Source organism: Thunnus thynnus, chromosome 17 (genome assembly GCF_963924715.1).
Source record: "Thunnus thynnus chromosome 17, fThuThy2.1, whole genome shotgun sequence".
NCBI lineage: Eukaryota > Metazoa > Chordata > Actinopteri > Scombriformes > Scombridae > Thunnus > Thunnus thynnus.
The window spans coordinates 9987668-10006801 of record NC_089533.1 but is presented as its reverse complement, the minus strand read 5'-3'; the positions used below and the strand labels follow the sequence as shown (position 1 = coordinate 10006801).

At 38.0% G+C, this 19134-nt stretch overlaps 2 protein-coding genes across 4 annotated transcripts; one reads left to right on the top strand and one right to left on the bottom strand.

The window, feature by feature from the left end:
• The first annotated feature begins 874 nt into the window (after window positions 1–874).
• rmi2 (RecQ mediated genome instability 2) lies at window positions 875–3893 on the top strand. The gene is made up of 2 exons (XM_067570929.1): window positions 875–1318; window positions 3327–3893. Exons 1-2 carry the CDS (start codon window positions 1030–1032, stop codon window positions 3476–3478), a joined length of 441 nt encoding a protein of 146 aa, XP_067427030.1. The 5' UTR covers window positions 875–1029; the 3' UTR covers window positions 3479–3893.
• Window positions 3894–4803: 910 nt separating this feature from the next.
• Window positions 4804–18523, bottom strand: zc3h7a (zinc finger CCCH-type containing 7A). Of its 3 annotated transcripts, none has more exons than XM_067570922.1 (23): window positions 18368–18523; window positions 17008–17113; window positions 14510–14549; window positions 14109–14312; window positions 11952–12110; window positions 11011–11091; window positions 10680–10733; window positions 10539–10578; window positions 10102–10445; window positions 9744–9999; window positions 9588–9616; window positions 9320–9464; window positions 9047–9205; window positions 8516–8721; window positions 8007–8107; window positions 7628–7809; window positions 7198–7271; window positions 6792–6928; window positions 6567–6672; window positions 6359–6467; window positions 6126–6259; window positions 5652–5815; window positions 4804–5552 (listed from the first exon to the last, which is right to left on the bottom strand). In XM_067570922.1, the coding sequence occupies exons 2-23, from the start codon at window positions 17091–17093 to the stop codon at window positions 5363–5365; spliced, it is 3000 nt and encodes a 999-aa protein (XP_067427023.1). In that variant the 5' UTR covers window positions 17094–17113; window positions 18368–18523; the 3' UTR covers window positions 4804–5362. The 3 variants fall into 3 exon arrangements, with proteins under 3 accessions (XP_067427023.1, XP_067427025.1, XP_067427024.1); XM_067570924.1 differs by having other exon boundaries at window positions 6792–6925; XM_067570923.1 differs by having other exon boundaries at window positions 18364–18515.
• Window positions 18524–19134: the final 611 nt, after the last annotated feature.

The following is a 19134-nucleotide window of genomic DNA, read 5'->3' as shown; positions in this document are numbered from 1 at the left end:
CTCATGGATTATGTCACTTCAAGTGATAAAGTCCTGTACCTAGATTATTCATATGAATAGAATTGCATTACATACAGGGTTAAGTAATCATGATGAATATATTGTCTTGTATTTTAACACATGAAAAGAAATAGTAATGAATATTAAAACACTAGTACATTATGGCTGATCATTTTGTAGTTATTTTAGTGTTTTTCATGAAAGTGTTGATCAAAAGGAATGACTGCTCAATTTTCCTACCACTTTTTGAGCATCAGTATCATTTTCATCTAGCATTGCTATAGAGACTGATAGCACAATACAGTTCAGTATTTGTTTCTGTTTCTTAACACATGGACTTTGTGTCTGTGAGGGGAACAAATATTCCTGTGGCATATGAGGTGTCCCTACAGCTTACAACATCATTATTTCAAACCCTTCATTCTAATCAAACAAATGTATTGAGGTCAAAAATCCAAGGTAAAGGTCAAAATGTAAAGTCCAGACTGCAACTCCATTTTGCAACTTGCCATTTTGACTTAATGTTACAGCCTATATAGATAAAGTCCAACATCCTCACAATTTGTTATTTTTAATGAACAAAAATAGTCCCCCTGGCCTGTATTTATTTTATAAGTGCTGTACAGCAAAAACATTTAAAACACACACACACAATTGTAAGGAGTTTGGTCATTCACTCTCAGGACATGAGGTGGTGTTTTTTGGCGAAGTCATGACCCGCCCTACTCTGCCTCTGATTGGCTAGTACTCGCTGCCTCGTTGGTTGAGTTTGTTAGGTTTAGGCATGTGATTGGTTGGGATAACGGCAATACGATCAGGGTAAGCCAATCAGAGGCAGAGTAGAGCGGTCGATGACTTTGCCGTCCTAGGAAAAAAAATTATCGCGGCCGGAACTGAAGGTGTTGCCGGCGGAAGGATATTCCCGCAACTTCCGGTTTAGCATTGTTGTTGGCGGGACGCGGGAACTACAAACGGACTATTGGAGTACTCCAAGCGTGGACTATCGTTAAATGACCGCGGCAGCCAGTAATGTACAAAACAGAGAAAACAACCGGAGAAAAAAAACGTCCTCCGCCCGTTAAGGTCCTCTCGGGTCAGCTGAGGACAGCAGAGAGCCGGGGGACAGCTGACAGCGGGGATGGGTGTGTCATCAGGCTGGGCAGGGGTCGATCACTGCCGGTGTCACTGGTGTGGATGCAGGGGACTGTCCTGGAAGTCCAACTGGACCGGGACACCGTGCTGCTGATGGATGAGACGGGGACCTTTGCTGTCCAGGGCGTTAACAACATCCCCAAAGGGAAACCATGTTTGTCCCAAGGTAAATAAACCAGGAGGTTGGTTTCTGCTTGATGAATTTAAATGAATTTAATTTGAATTAAATAACACACACACAAAGTACAGCATAACCCCCTGTGCAATATTTCATTTCAACCAATGGTTGTATCTGCAACACTAAAGACAAAATTAGTCTATGAACTTAAGAAGTACAAAGGCCTTTCTACACCAAATCTTGTACTTGCAGCAGGTGAAAACACTAGTGTAGAGCAACAATTAGTCGATCGAAAGAAAATCAATTGGCAACTATTTTGATATTTAATAAATCATTTCGGACATTTGTAAACAAAAGTGCCAAATGGTCTTTTGTTCGAGCTTCTCAAATGCTGCGATTTGCTGTTTTTTTCTTTTGTCATATATGACAGAAAATGTAATATCTTATTGACTGATAAAACAACTCAGACATCACTGTTGTGATTGCCTTTTTTCACTTTATTTAGCAGTTCAGTGACTAAATGATTAATTGATTAATCAAGAGAATAATTGGCAGATGAAACGATAATGAAAATAATTATTTGGTGCAGCCCTACACAAGTGTAACTATACTGTAACATTACTGATGGCTCTGTTCACACTGTCATGGTCAGTTACACCTGGTGAGAAAGGTCTATTAAGGTATTAAATCACTCATGGATAGTGTAACTACTGTTGCAAATTCATATTTTACACACAAACGTACAAGCTGAAGTATGATGCATTGCTGTTGTTTGATAAATAAATGCAGGCTTTTTACTTTTAATGGAAACTTTATTCCTTTTGGCACTGGAATTAAAAAAATCTATACTTTTACACCACTACCAAAGGTGCATGTCTTGTGTACACTCAGTTGCCAGTTTGTTAGGTACACTGAAAATCCCCCTCCACTCAAAAATATGTTTTTCTTCTTGTTTTACAGTTGGAATTCATTCTGCAGAGTGATGTATATGGAAAGTTTGACACTAGAAGGCTGTTTTCATATTCATCTGATGAAAGTGGAAAGTTTCTCTGAGCTCATTGAAAATTCAGTTTTAACAGACATTTACAAGCAGAATCTGTTACATCACAAAATAGTTTGGAAGCCAATCCTGATCCAATATTCAACTTACACGAGTGTGATGTGGAAACTTGAAGCCTCCAGTGCACAAACACTGAAAATGAACATGACAGAAGATGTTTCCTACTTCACTGTGAAGTAGTTAAACTTCTGAAATGAAATATACTTGCATATTTATAGATTCTGGGATTTTGAATGAGGGAAGAGGAGAAGATGTAATTTTAAGGATTTTAAGAAGATAATTTAACTTTTTTGTAGAAAAATCATATCGGACACAAATTATTCAAAGCGGAGTAATATATATACATGTCAAAACATGTCTGGAGGGGATCTTTAAAAGCTAATGCAGTCTAAGACAACAACCCTGCAATAAATCCTACTGTGATAAAGATTCTTTTTTTGTTGAAATGAACATTTTAAAGGTATTAATTTAACTTTATGGTCATTTTGGAGGCTGTAGTTTGTGGTGCTGTTGAGTTGTATTGTGTTACACTGACAGGTGTTCCCAATATTTTGTCCACCAACAATGACGTTGTACTAAATATTAGAAACTCTTCTCAGTGTAACGACCATTAACTTGAATTAACACCTCTTTAAAACAGTTTTTACAAAAACTGAACATTATTTATCACAAGGTTGTTGTATTAGACTGCTTTTGATTTAGCTAAATAAATACCTAATAAACAAGCAATTTACAGTGTATTAGTGTGTCTGAAGCAGCCTATAGTACATCCAATCACTCATACAATTATTGTTTGGTTTACATGAAAACCTACCAGACAAATCTCAAAAAAAAAAATTGAAATGTGTGGCTGAAGCAGATAAATTAAGATTTAAAAAAATTAACGTACATGAATAATATCTTTGTCTCTGAAAAACAGCCACATCCGTATCACCATCCTTGTTTCCTGGAATCTATTGTCACTGAACAATGGACCACCTGCTGCTGTTTTTACAGGCAAATATGTCATGGTGATGGGTGTCATCCAGGCCACATCCCCGGAGCCAGTCATCCGCGCAGTGAAAATGGCAGACCTCTCTGAGCTCGCCGCACTTCACAGGCGGATGTGGAAGCTGGAGGTGGAGGACCTGCAGCAGGTGCTGGCCTGAATACAGAGAGCTGTTGGTGGAAACGCTGCCTCGCTGGTGGCAGGACGACCTGCTCCTGTCACATATGTCCTGCTGGGTAGGCAGTACTCAAGTGATTCATGACAACTGAGAAACTACCTCACAGGACTGAACAGCATATTCTCCTGAATGTCAGCCTCCTAACTAGGAGGTACGACGCAAGAGCGATGAAGACTTTGACATGTTTGTAAATATTTACACTGTAAAATACGAACCGTAACAGACTTTTCCACTGGCCCCTACTCCGAGGAGTCCTTCAGAGACACTCCTGGAGCTGACACACACAAGTTGTTCAGTAGCTAAGGGAAATATCTACTGAAGTTTGCAGACAAGAAAAACAGATGTTTGGATGCACTAAGTGTAAATAATAAAGTAATAAATAAAGATTCAGTTTACATTCTTGGCCTACTTTTCTCTTCTAGAAATTTGAATGAATTTAATGGATATGGCTGTTGATTTTTATATTTTTCTTATTGTCAACAAATCTCATGTGCAGATCCTACTAACAAGCATTTTATGTGTGTATCCTGGTATATCTTATTCCTCTGTGCTGTAGACCGCAGTTGTGGTCCAAAAACTACTAAAAACATGTGATTAAGCTATATCACTGCACTGGTTGACACATTCCTTCACCTGGAAGACAATGGCTCCAAAGACTAATACCAGCAATAAGATATAATAAAAATATAATAAGATGTATCTTTCAGCAGACGTTTCAGTGCTTTGCTAGCTTGCTGTGCTACATTTCACAACTTTGTGCCACATTATAAATGTGTCAAAGAGTCTCAGTACAAGTCATGAGGTTGTGATATGTAGCACAAGCTAGCAAAGCTGTGTAGACGGAACTGCGTTCCTGCACATGCTCAGTGGTGTCTGTTGTTGAAGGAACTGCTCTCTGGAGAGTTACAATCTTATCACTGTTATCAGTAACCATTGTTACAGGTCACCCAATCCAACAGTGTAGCTAATTGATGAGTTTTTAATAGTTTTTGGACAACAATAGAACACACACACAATACTTGTAAGTAGGATCAGTTCACTGTTGCTTTGGCTGGGCACATTTGACAATAAGAAAAATCTAAAAAAAAAAATCATGTCAGGAGCTTTTTTACCTAAATGGCAAATTGAGATTGAATAACTTTTTTTGGAACACAAGGACCAACTACATAGCTGCTCCTTTTCTCAATTTCTGCAGTAACATTTTTTCCCCACGATGAAAAAGTGATGTAATCTAAGTAGATTTCTTCCTGTGACGTGTCAGAAATGGCAATTAAACACACACACACACACACACAACAGTTAAAACATGTATTTAAAAAAAAAGAAGCTTTTATTTGGTGTGGTGCCCATTACACAGGTAACACTATTAGATAAATGGAAAGTGGAAAGTGAGAACGACCTATGCCGACAGATTAAAATAAGAATGTCAACTGAACTCTCAATTTAAGTATCCCATACCTCAAACTTATTGAACGGGTAAAGGTCATTAACATATACAAACTGATGAAAAAAAAAAGATTTTTTTTTTTTTTTTTTTAGGTCAGCTGTGAGTATCTGAACACGTCTCTGATCAAGGCTTACACATGCTATTTTCATCACCGTCTTCAGTTTTTCTACTGCCTGGTGCATAGCAAAGCTTCAAGTGTCTTACACCCAATATTTGCTGTTAACAATAACACTCCGGTAGTTCAGATCAGAGTAAACCAGCCACCAATCAGAGGGCCGGTCCTGAACGCCCCTGCTTTAAAATCATGCTGTGATCAGGCTATTTCCTGTGGACATCTGAGGCCCTCACAGATCACCTGACTCAAGACTGTTTGAATACTGCGTTCCTTGCAAGTGAACATGAATATTGTCATCACATAATTATTTAATGTCTTTAAGGAGAAAACTGTATTTTCCAAAGTCATTGTCATTTGGTGCTATAAGATGGTCTTTTCTGGCTTTGGCAAGTTTCATCAAAAGGAATTCCCTGCGCTCCATCCACTCCTTTAGCTCCTGCTCCCCATGAGCCAGCTTACACAAGTCATCCTCTGTGCACGTTCCTTTGAGGAACCTGTCAAAAAAAACACACGATCAAAAAGTCAACCATGAGAAACAACTGGAATCAGATTGGTAACCTGAGACGTATTTTTTTGGCGGCCGATAATCTTACCTCTCACAAACTTTGAAAGTGCCTGTGGGAAATCGATACTGCCAGCAGTTCTGATCATCCTCAGAGTTGAAAACTCTGTCTTTGTGTTTTTCTGATGTGATATGCTGCTGCCACTGCTTCTCACTGTTGCAGTTTTTACCACACAGCCAACAGTGATTGCCAGCCTGCGAACACACACACACAGAGCCGTCTCATTTACACAAATGACTAATTACTGTTTCTTAAATAATTCATATTTATCGCTGTTTATTTGAATCCATCTGCAAATAACTAAATTAAAACAAGATCCTATCAAAATGTTCACACCAATTTAACCATAAGGCACCAATAGTTTTACTGCATCGACATTCTGACAACTACATACATATCCACCAAAACTTGGTGTCTTGGTAGCAATAAATTTGACAGAATTAACTCCACTGATCAGATTAATAACAAACTTTCTATCACTTATTTCCAGCCTCATCAACTCACCACTTCTTCTGCGTAGTCTGTCGGCATGTGTATCTGTTTGCCGTTTTCCCTGACGGAGTTATTCGAGGTCTCTTCCCCCCAGCCAGGCTTCTGAGACTGCAGCCACTGCTCATAAAGCTGATCCATATCTGGAACTAAATGAGGGGGATGAAATAAGTGTTTGCTCGTGGTGCATCAAATACTAAAGTAAACTCTACTGATTAAATTCTACACCATCTCCTTGACAAACTCACTGTTGTTTTCCTTCATGTAAGTCCAAAGGTCTCTTTCTTCTACACTGTGAGCAAACGTGCAATTCCCAATGTACTGACACTTCTTGCCAGCTGTCACATGCATGCAAATCTAGGGAAGAAAAGAACATTTAGTGATGCTCCTCGCCGGACGCATGGAGAGCTTATGTTATTTAGGTTTTAGGGCAAACTGTAGGGTAAGAAAATGTACCTCAAACTGAGATGGGATTGGCTTTTTGGTTGGAAGTGGTCTAACCGTTGTCCACTTTCTCCTTTCATGGGAACTTACAAGCACCACCCGCCTGTCTTTTGCCCACCTGAAACAGAAAGACAGAAACTGAGTTGGTGGTGGTGATGTACCTGATTGCACCGTTTCACTCATCAATTCGCCCCCCGATTCGTCCACGATTCGTGAGAGACTTTTTTAAATACTTACGTGTGTCTCGCTTTGGCTGAGCAATACTTCTTGTTCTTGTCGGCTTCACTTAGTTGGCCGTTTCTCCAGCACTGGCCACAAACAAACATCATCTTCAGATTTGGAGGCCCAAACCTTCTTTGTGCACTGGAAAGCTGCTGATGAGATTTGAAGGACAAGTTAAAAACATTCTGATTTACCACAAAGTTACCACAGCAACAGTGATACAACTAAAAAAAAAAGCCAACAATACACCTATCGAAACAGCAGAAAGCTTGCACATCATATGAATGCTGCAAAAATATAGATGACACATGCAAAAAAACGTAAGAAATTGTTAGTGGAAAATACATATTAAATGGAGTCAAAGCCAGTTGTATTAAAATTAACCTCAGAATTACAAGAAATTAATAAATGTTGACCTTACCTGAGCTCCCTGCAACGTAGCTGTTGCATTCCAAAACTTCTTTGCCTCTTGGACAATACTTTCATGAGTGATACCTGCATGATGCAAGATAAATGGAAAATTAAATAAATAAATAATTGATGTGAAGGTTCATCTAAATGCTAATACAATCCTGTCATTAATCTTATTAATCCAGGGATTAATAACACTTCTTGTATTTGTCACATTTCAGCTTTATATTACCGATACAACACATATAGAACTGGTCATAATCATACACACGCAACGTTAAATAGTCACTGAAACAGGAAGCAACATGACATGCCATACAGTAGAACTCCTTTGCAGTAAATAAAATCCTATAAATCCTGTGAAAACAACGTTTTAGAAGAACCATATTTCAGGTACACTAGCATCTGCGCTCTCTTAATATTTCAAAGACTATTCTTACCGAGCTCATGCTGCATCATCCAGACCTTCAGCTCGATGAGGCTGTGGGCGTAGAAGCAGTCGTCCTCTCTCACGCAGCCGTAGCGGACTTCATGGCGACAAAGATCAAGCTGGCACTGAGGACTCAAGGGTCTGATTTTGGAATAACGGACTGTATTCTCCTTCAAAATGTGGACCAGGCACCTAAAAAGACAAACAGTGCTATAATGCTCACCATCATCCTCTAATCTTATTATAACCCTCGCATATTTGCACATGGTCTTGTTTGCTTTGGTAGATTATTTCGACTCTCATTTAAATGCAGTGTTCATAATACAGTGTTCTTTTCTAGTAATACCACAAATGATTGTTTCAGACTTAGGAAATGTAGAACGACTTACTTATGATCCTCAAAGTCATGCTTTGTCACTGGATGAGAGCAAAGCGACGGATCATCTTTGTTGGTTTTGCTGATTATTCTGGGTTTGTGGTCAAAGCACACCTGCAGATCAAATAATATGTATTATAATGAATATAAAAATAATAAATTACAAATCTAATATGGTAATAAAAAAGGACTATCACTCTGAAATTCTCTAATAACTGTATGCCAGCTGCTACTAAGCACCGGAAAACATAAATTATTACACAGAAGCAAAAAAAAAACCCAAAATGGCAAAAATTTAACATTCCACTCATCACATTTTATATTTAATTGCCTTATTTTTCCTATTTTGTCATGAAAGTGCTGAAAGCGGATGATTGTTTCTTGTAAAAAAGTGGAGTAAAAACAGTGCTGCCAATAAGCATCATCTACAACACAGCTTATTTATTAAATGCACACCACCACACTTGATGTCACACGAGATGTGGTTTAAAAAAAAAAAAAAAAAGGTAAATAAATACTCACTCCACAGAGAAACATGAATATCCCATGATGCTCCTGTAAGATCTTGGGGACAGTCAACCTTACATTGGAGTTTGGCCCAAAAGGATCAAAGAGCAGCTCTCTGGAGATAAATCCTTTCCTCTCCAGAGTCCAAACATCAATCTCTTCCTGACAGTAGGCAAATGTGCAGTGGCCAGGATACAGGCACTCTTTTCCTACAGCCACCTCTGAAACAACAACAACACATTTTAAGATTATCCAGATGTGAATTTTTAGTGCAACGACAGCAAAAACATCATTCTGTACCAATAATCTTTATTATTTTACATTCTGGGGCAAAAAGATGCAAAGGCACATTGGGTTGAGTACCAAATTTAAAATTTAATTTTCACTCTCAACTAGTAGGAAATCAGGTAGCCATTTATGATTTCCACGTAATCGATTTTAGAAATGTAAAAAAAACAGTGGAAAAAATGAAAATAGTTCATTTTGAGTCGATTGTATGAATGAATAAATGAAGCAAGGAAATATATATATATTTATAAATGTTACCTTTGCATATGTAATAAGGTCCAACATATTGGGTTTTTGTTGGTCTGGGTCGAATGAGCTTCCACGTTTTGTCGGGCGAATGTTTGATTCGGCCGAGTAAAGCGTCCTTTTTGCATTTATGGTCTTCAGTATGAAGTGTGTAATCCAACACTCCAGGCCCTGCCAATATGGAAATGAAAATGGAAAAAAAAAAAAAAAAATCATACATCCCTATTCTTAAGAAGACCACTTCCACCACCACCACACCGCAGGACCGAAAAAGCAATTCCTCACCAGTTTTGACGTAGCAGAGTGAGCACGCTTGTTTGAATTCATGTGTTTCAGCTAAGGGGTTTTTTGCTAAATCCACAGCAGCAGGAGAGCCCTTCACATCTGGCATACCCACAGCCATTCCCATTGGACTTTCATTGTTGTTCAGCTGTATTGACAAAAAAAAAGAAAAAAAAGGAAAAAAAAACTAAATGAAATGTGAAAAATAAACCTGTTAAAAATGTCTAAAATGACTGTCATTGTCATAATTCATAACATAAACAGTAATTACCTGTGGAATGAACGGACTCTGAGCATAATCTGAATTTTGAAAGAAGGGAAAAAAAATATCAGCCAACCAATACTTAACCTGTTTATTCAATTTGATTCTGATGGAGTATTATCATTAGTAATAATTAAAATAATAAGTTGAACCTGAGTATCATACCTGTCTGTTTAAAGTCTGTCATGGTGAGTCTATCCAGGGAGTCCAGAGGTGGGGTGAGAGCGTCAAAAGTGTCCATACCAAAATACGCACTCGACCCTGACTTGTGATACAGAGGGGGTAGATTTACCGTGCACTGCTGGGCACTACTGTGGAGAAACGTGTTGATGTGAGATGGCATTAGGAATGGAATTGACATTGAACTCCCCGAGGCAATACTGGTTGGCAAAGGAAGAGGCCCCTTCACTGTGGGTATAACCTGAAGGAAGAGACAAGCAAAGTCACATGTGCGTTCAGGTATCGACACGTTGTCACATTTTATTCATAAAAAGAGACCCTGTGGTCATATCCGCTCACTAACCATGGCTGCTTCAGGGCCCGCTTGGTCCAGTAGATCGTCGAGGTCGTCCCCGATGATATCTGCATCAAAATCTTGACTGCTTTCGAGCAACAAGCAAGGCTTACTAGTTCTGCACCCGTTTACAAAAGTGGGCACAGGAAGAGGGACTGACGTAGGTACAGACACGGGCAGGGGGACAGACTCGAAGCCTGGAGGCTCAGACGGGGGCGCAGATAAGATACTGTTGCTGGGAGGGAGTTCGTCCACCGCCGCGTCGTTTAGAGGCGGGTGCACTACCACTGGAACCTGGATCGGAGCTGAGACAGGAACCAAAACGCTGCTATCCTGGGTCAACTGAGGCACTTCTAAAAAGACGAGAGGAGAAACAGGGTGAGTGATTTTCATCGTGCGGCTCTTTAACGATCAAATAAAAAGCTGCTCAAAGCTATAAAACTTACCAATTTCTATATCTTCAACTGAAGACGAGCCATGAGAGGACTGAATGAACACAGAGAGAGTTTCATTGAATGATGCATTTCTTCAGACAGCATACAGATATATTTAATACTGTGTAGCGGAGGAAGTTGTTATGTCGTTACCTTATCAGATGATGCATCTTGATAACTTGATCCTCGCAAAACATTCAAGGCAGGCTGTAAGAGGGAAAAAAACACAAAAAATTGATTTAATTAAATTAATACTTTATTTTTAGTATATAGTTAGGACAGACTTCAGTTTATATGCAAAAACTGTCTTCATTTGTAAAAGCCATGAATCAGATCACTAAACTATGATGTGTTTAGAGCGACTTCCTCAAAAATGACCACAGTGACAATTCTCAGGAATTTCAGTGATGCTTTCAACTGTTTTTTTTTTAGTGACACGGGTAAGTGTCATGTGACTACGATGTAGTTCCTGAGACACACTTACCTTACTCCTCACATAAGCTTTACGGATTTTCAATCCCAAAATTTTGGCAAGGTCCTGAGTCAGCTGTGTGACACTGGCATCCTGGAGGGGAAAAAAAAACAGAAATTCACAGCAGTTATTCAAACACAATCATCTTCTTATCATGCTTTACAATCATAGAAAAATGCTTTTATTCAAATATGTTTATAGTTTTGGATATACTTGGCAGAAATGACAGACTTTCCATGACTATCAAATATTTTTTTTGTTTCCATCTGCAAGGATTTTATTTTAAAAATGTTTTTTGTGAAACTTTTGAAGGTGAACAACAGCTGTAAAGTGCTGCTGCTTATAAACAGCATGTAAAGATTTGGAGTTCTCCTACATGATGAAATACTTGAAAGATGTTCCTGCCACAACAGAACCAGACTGATACTCCTCTTCACAAACATTATACAAAACTACAGGACAGTGATGCACTGTGATAAAGCTGTGAGGCCACTGATGTACTCGACTGTAAAGCATATTGCCTTACTTATCATAATGTAGGCCTAACTATAACATAAATGTGTATTATATAAGAAAAATAAATAGAAATATAATAAAACAGGACCAGACTGAGTAAAAAAAACTCAATAGTTTCTAATATGAACCAGACAATTTTACACCTACATCAATTCTACCTCCGTTTTTTAAATCCATGCTAAAAGGCAGCAAACGAACAATCACTTGTCTTTAAATACTGAGCTGATCTTTTAATGTAGCCTGTGGAACTCAGTGTCGGGCAAAACGCCAGAAACATCAGGGCTCCGCTGGGCGTGCTGGCAGCCAGGAGGACGTTTCAATTTGCTTAATTTCTTACTTAAAAAAAAAAAAAAAAAATTGCCAAGACAAAGACAGCGAGTAGATTTTCCTGCACATTTGGATAAATCGACATAAAAACACAGACGTTACCATCTTACCTGAGGCACCGCTAGAGAGCATTTGGCAACAGCCTCATAGGCCTCTTGATGTCTACCCATCTCTTTCAAGGATTTCGCTTTTCTGTACAGCGCTTTGTGGTTCCCGTCGTTCAACTGGAGAGCCTTTTCACAGTCTTCTAATGCTTGGTCATACAGTCCCTAAAAAAACAACATGTTCAAGAGTTAGAAAAGCTCTACTTAACTGTAGTGTTGTTGTGAACAGAGAGAACAAAGACATCACTCATCGATAAATTGACATGTTGATTAAGTCAGGTATGTGTGTGGCCTCCCTGAAGACAGCTGCCATATGACACAATTCAATACCAACAAACAGTGACAGGAATGAGAACTGTATGTTCTTTGAAAGGATCAAATTTCCACAAATGGACATTTTCTTTACTGGATCACAAGCTTTCAACTGATTTGCTGGAGTATTATAGAGTTCGGTGGGTACAAAAGTGGGAAAAATATGAGGAAAAAACAGTTTTTACACATCATAAAACTATTGAGACAGAGAAGAACATCTTTAGTTCATTGATTTGCATTGCTTTAATATACTTAGTGATATTCTCTGTTCTATCCAGTAAAGAAGTGAAGTCACATTTAATTTCAGTAATGACTAAAAGTAAAAATTAACTGTTTTAAGATGAAATCTCATTTTAAAAAAAAGGACAGCATTAAGTAACACAGCCCCACCCCACTAACATCAATGTGACCTAGCTGCCCTCAGGCTAAGAAAGATTGTCAAACTGGAAGAGCACAGTGTGGCACTGTGGGCACTTTAAGATGCCACAAGCACAACCTCCGCAACCGCTTAATAAGTACTGCTCTCATGTAAGAAATGGCAAAAATAAACAAACACTGGTATAAAGATTCTCTTTTTGGTACTTTTATGATGTCAAGTGCTGAAAATGAAGTCTATATGGTGTGTAAACAATCCAAGTCTCGCTGTGGATTTGTGATAAATGATGTAGTGGCACATTCCAGCACTCACAGCTGATATATTAAGTTACTTTGAAGGCGTGGGCACGGCGCAGTTTGTTTTTCAAGGGTGGCTGTGATATTTTTATTCATAATAAACAGACACAGACACAGTGAGCAGATAACACTGTTTTAAATCCTTTGAGAAATAGAAAATCACAGCCAGAGCACCTAAAACAAAAGAAATGTGTGTGTCTTTAACACTGATTGTACTAATAAAACATCAATCTAAATGACAACTGTCGATGGCAATCAGATGTAGTTTGCTAGCAAATTAAGATACAATAATATTATCCTCAGCACGGAGCTACTAACATCACCTCAAACTCATCTGAGAGCAGCTTCCACACAGCGGGGACGTACTACACTGTGGATGTGCTATTTATAAAAGCGCGACTCTTTCAACATAACCTGAAATCTCACAAACAAACGTAGCTAGTTAATGATGCACTCCCTCGAAGGAAGAAAGCTACTTAACCGGATATTTTCACTATTACAGATAAACACATTTAAATCAGTGCAGTAACTACAGCACAGAGGTTTGTCAGGAAAAACCGCAAAAATGACGTGGGATGACGAACTATTCAGAAAATGTGTACAAAGAACGCCGTTCAAGAGTAAATTGTCCTCACAGGTCAGTGGTTTGGTAATATTTTTGGCCAATTATAGTGCAGTCTGTCCTTGAGCTATTGCAAAATATGTGAAGGACATGTGCCAACAAAAGGAGGTAATGATTAGGGGACAATGAAGAATACAATAAAGTTTGTTTTCCCCCCAATTTAATGAAATTGAAGGACCTACCACCTCTGTTTCACACTAAAATGTAATTAATTGTGTTTTGGGAAATGTAACTTGTTTTAAACAGTGCAAACAATCCTCAAGTCACCTGTTCTAGCAGATCTTACACACACACACACACACACACACAACCTGTATGAAACACTGGGCTCTCAAACATGAAGTGGACGATACAAAGTCCAACTTTTACCAATGTAGAATTTACAGCAGAAGTTTTTACACGACTGAAAAACCCCCTGCTCATTGTATTTCGGACTGTGCTTTTGTTTTTCTTATTCAAGTGCATATATAAACTGTTTGAGTAGAAACACATGGGAAGGGAATTCAAAGTGATTCATAGCGAAACTGAAAAGCGAGAGAGAGTCACAGCTTACTTACCGGACCGATATTTAAGTACGCTGCAGCTCGATTTGCATACAGCTTTTCCAGTAAAGCTGTCGGAACGCTGATGTCTTCCGAGACAGCGTAATCAGCGATACCCAAGGCCTCCGTGTACATCTCCATGGATTTTGTCCAGTCACCTTCTTTAAATACGTCATTTCCTTCTCCAAACAGATTCCATACAAGATCCTTAATGAACACCTGAAAAAAGGTAAAAGAAACTGAATCAGTACAAAATGTAAATGAACAGAGAAGCAACCTTTTCTCTATATTTAGAGAAAAAAAAAGAAAATTGCAGGTTGACTTGATGTCCTATAAAATCAGTTTAACTCAAAATAGTAAAAGTGTTGATGCAAAATGGAAGCTGGAAACCCCACATCGACATTTACATATCATACCTCATACTGCTCTTGACTTCCAGGAAATGGAAGGTTTGATCTGAAAATAAAAAAAGAAAAAGAGGTTCAAGTGACAAAACTTCAAAGTGCCAGCAGAACGAAAACATAACAGAGTGAGTGTTGACAGTCCAACGGTATTCAGATATCATCATCATCTCTTATTCTACATATCTATGAAAATCAATTGAGTGAAAGAGGCTGATTATCAAGTTTTCTAAATTGACACAAATCTACATTTTGTATATTGGCAACTAGTATCTACTGTTCTGCTTTAATAATTATGATTCACAAGTTTATCTATGATACTTCTCTTTATTTATCTATTATCTTCTACATTTATCTACAGTACTTCAGTATATTGTCATAACAACACTGGTCTCTCGATTGTCAAAACAAATCTGAACTGGAGACGCGAGGGCAGCGAGACAGGAAGGTGTGCAGGTGAGCGTGCGTGTTGTTGTGTCAGTGGTTTGGTGGGTTGCTGTGCATGCAGGTACTGACTGCACCGGCTGTCAAATGCCAACAAGCCAGCAAAAGCAACATGGTTACTGTGGCGAATTACACCAGGTGATAATGAAAAGCAGGAAATTAAGGCGGCGTATACTGTAGACGTCTCAACTAGGACTGCTACCAACGATTACTTTCATTATCAATTAGTCTGCTGATCATTTTCTTGATTAGTTGATTAATCATTTAGTATATCAAGTGTTAAAAAATGGTGAAAATATGGCATTTACAGTGTCTAAAAGGCCACCGTGATGTCTTCTTTAAAAACCCAAAATGTTATGATATTCAATTAACTGTCATAAATGAAAAGGGGAAAAAAGCCTCACATTTGAGATGCTGGAATCATATTTTTTGGCATTTTTTGCTTGAAAAATGGTTGAAACAATTATCAAAATAGTTACTGATTAATTTTCTGATGACCAACCAATCAATTATTCAACTAATTGTTGCAGCTCTAGTCTCAATATAATTCCAATCTGGATAAATATAAAATAAATGTATGTGTGTGTGTGTGTGTGTGTGTATATATATATATATATATATATATATATATATATATATATATATATATATATATATATATATATATATATATATATATATATATATAACTAAAAATCTAGCAAAGACATTAATACTGATCAGCTGACACTGATTTTTGATAATTTGTATAACACATACAGCCAATGTTACAGGCAAGGCTAATATCCACAACAGTTATTAAATATCTGATGCACTGCTGCATTAAATAATTGTTGTAAATAGATGTTAGTTTTGAGTAAAAATAACAATAATTACATTGATAATTATATAATTATAATTTGAGGGTACTAGGTTTTGGTTATGGACTCTTTTTCAGGGTCTGCCAGCATCATATGTGAACATTACCTTACAGGTAACACCAGCAACATGCTGGAGAGAGCATTTAATAAGGAAAACCACTTTTCATCATCTTTAAAATACTGCTGCTTCTCTTCATGACAGATTCCAAGTGTCATTAGCCTTCAGGGTTTAGGATGATGTATTGTAAATCTCAGCATATAATATTCACGGTTTACTAAAGTAAAATGGTTCATTACGTTTGCATTACACTTTGCGTTTCCATGACATCCACATAGTTTCAAGCTGACTGCACAGTAGTATTTTAAGTATCACTTTTGTTTTAAGAATAAAGGGCCCTGTCAGATCAGATGAAATGCAACACTGCGCTGCCTGGCAAAGCTCTGAAACAATATGCGGACATACTGTGAGTCTGTTCGATGCATGCATACAGAGATGTGATCAGATCAGGAAAATATAAAACATTATAAACAAATCGTCATTCTTGCATCATGCAGTCTATCGGAGTGTCCAAGATTTGTCATTAAAACCCACTAACATCTTCATCTTAACAGAACCCCAGCTGATGTTTTAGTTGCTATCTACAATATTTCCATAATATGGTGATATGAAAGACTAGTGGCCACCACAACATTGGGAAGTGTCAAACATAGTGTCAGTAGCAGAGTAGACACTTACCACACCTGACACTAGAGCCGCAACCATTAGTCAATTTATCAATTAGTTGCCAACTATTAAATTAATCACCTACTATTTTGATTATTGATTAATCATTTTGAGTCACCGTTGCAAAAGACAATTAATTTTCTGGTTTCTTTAGTCCTCTGTGACAGTAAATCGAACATCTTTGTGTTGTGGATTGTCGGTCGGGACAAAAGAAAACATTTAAAGACGTCATCTCGGGCTTTGGGAAACAGCAATCAACACGTTTCATTATTTTATGACGCTTTATGGCCCAATCAACTAATCAAGAAAATAATGGACCGATTAATTGATGACAAAATAATCATTAGTTGCAGCCCTACTTAACACAAGTGTGCTTACTTACTAGGAGTTCAAGCATTACATTTGTGAATTTCAGTTAGTCAGGGATCCATTGAGAGGGAGACCCTCCCACTTTAACACCCGGCGACCTTCATCATGACACTTACTGGATGAACTGTAGGCTTTTCTGAATCTCCTGCCAGCGGCTCCTTCTGTCCTGACACGCTCCGGACATGTTTGCGTGTTTTAACATCCACTCCTGGGAGTCAGCGCCTGAAATTACCATATGCAGTATATTAACTGGTGATAGTGACAGACAGAAATCCCCAACTTAAAAACACACCTTCCGTATCATTAATCATAATAAGCAGGTTGTCCAACTGGTGGCCTGGCAGTTGATTCGCTCAGTGTTTACAGCTTCCGCATTCAGAGATGACGACACGGAAATTGAGGTTGAAATTTTTTTTTGGTTAGCTTGCGAGGTAATTAGGTCAACAAAACAGTTGTTCACATTTTAATATGTTAAAAGTTACACTGAAAACTTGACATCTGAGGGTGTGGACAATAAGAGTTGCACTTATTGGCCAAGGGAAACTGTTTTAACCTAGCATCTGAAAGCAAGGTATCCATTATCGGACATGATTTATAAAGCGTATGGCGTCTATTCTCCCAACATATTAAGGTGTTTCAGACAGCAGATACGGAAGTTAATCCTTTTCTTTTTGGTGTGCCTAAATAGTTTGTTTAGGAACATATAAAAAGGTAGAAGTTGCCTATTTATTGTGTTTTGAATGAAAGATTGCATTCACAGCACATAAAACCGCCAAGTCAAAGTGTCAAACATGCCTCGTCATAGCTCATATTTAATGTTTTCACCGCTTTACTTCACATTTCTTTCAAAACTAGTTAATAATCAGACGAGAGTCTATCTTAAAGCATGACACCAGGAAGATGGTGGTGATGTTAGCTTTAGGCGAGTTCGCCCATTTCGGTCTGCAAAGCCAAAATTAACTTTGTTTTGGAGATATATTGTCGTAGTTAGAAGCTTCCATTAAAAAACAAGCTTTTCTCCTTTAATACAGTGGACGACTTAGAAGAAACACGTCTTTTAAATTAAGTTTTAAGGGGAAACAACGCAGCTCGTACATGGAAGTGTCCGATGATGGACGCATGACATTTAGCGCACATGTGTTACCCGCGGCCGGGGACCACCGAGTAGACTTCTTGTTAGCAAATCATCATCTGCTAGCAAAGGCTAGCAATTTGAAGCCTACACACTACAAATACACTCTTAAATGAAGGACATAGCGGTTCACCGCGGCGTAAGAAACACACAGACCTAACCAGATACATGACGTTACCCGGCTAAGTTTCTAGGAAGTAGTCTGAACCTAACCGAGCATAGGCATGTCCAAGTTAAACTAGTTCCCCAACGCAAACAATAGCGAGCTGTTGATGTTCAGATCCTGGCTGAGACCCGGTAAACAGCACAAACATTATCTAACAGTGGCTGCTGTACGTACTTACATGAATGGATCTTTATTCCAAACAATCCCTACGTCGGTTATATAAAAGGAGGGAAAGTGATTTTATCGTTTTAGCTCAAATAACTTGGCTAAATGTGCTGTATCGCTGAAGGCCGCCCTTTGCTTCTTCTTCTTCACTCATATGAAGCGAACAGCATATTACCGCCAGCGCAGTGCTGCCTCCTGCAGGCGTACCCGCTTATCGCATACAAAATGACAATGCAACTTCAACAAGAATCGATAGCATCAATACTCCAATAATGATTTAGGTAATATACATCATAATTGGATAAACATTGAGTCATGTGTACTTAAATAAACAAGCTAATAAAATTTAAAAAAGCACAAAAGCTGAAAGAATTTTGATACATTTGGAGATTTACAACTACATATGCAAGTGTTTTTGTGATTTATTTTGTTACATCACTGCAGTTATACATTATAGTTTGCTAATGAGAATTAAACCTTTGTGGGTACAAGCTGACTGACAAGCAGTGGTGGAGGAAGTATTCAGATGCTTTACCATTAAGCATTGCAAATACTTACATTTAAAAAAAAAAAAGTCAATTACAAGTAAAAGTCCTGTATTCAAATATTCCTTAAGTAAAGTTCTGTAAGTAACTAAAAAACTAAACTAAACATATCAAAAATAACATTAGACATTATGCAGCACAAATGTGAGCATTCTATCATAAATTAGGCAGTTTATTATCAGTTTTTATCATTATCAGTTAATCGGTTGATTATTACTGATGCATTACTGTGTAA

Excerpts from the sequence above, each read along its gene's own strand:
- rmi2 (XM_067570929.1), top strand. The coding sequence starts at position 1,030 with ATGTACAAAACAGAGAAAACAACCGGAGAAAAAAAACGTCCTCCGCCC. Across the intron at positions 1,319-3,326 it reads GAAACCATGTTTGTCCCAAG|GCAAATATGTCATGGTGATG; the intron begins GTAAATAAACCA and ends CTGTTTTTACAG.
- zc3h7a (XM_067570922.1), bottom strand. The coding sequence starts at position 17,093 with ATGTTAAAACACGCAAACATGTCCGGAGCGTGTCAGGACAGAAGGAGC. Across the intron at positions 10,734-11,010 it reads AAGCTTATGTGAGGAGTAAG|CCTGCCTTGAATGTTTTGCG; the intron begins GTAAGTGTGTCT and ends TCCCTCTTACAG. Across the intron at positions 6,673-6,791 it reads TCAGCCAAAGCGAGACACAC|GTGGGCAAAAGACAGGCGGG; the intron begins GTAAGTATTTAA and ends TTTCTGTTTCAG.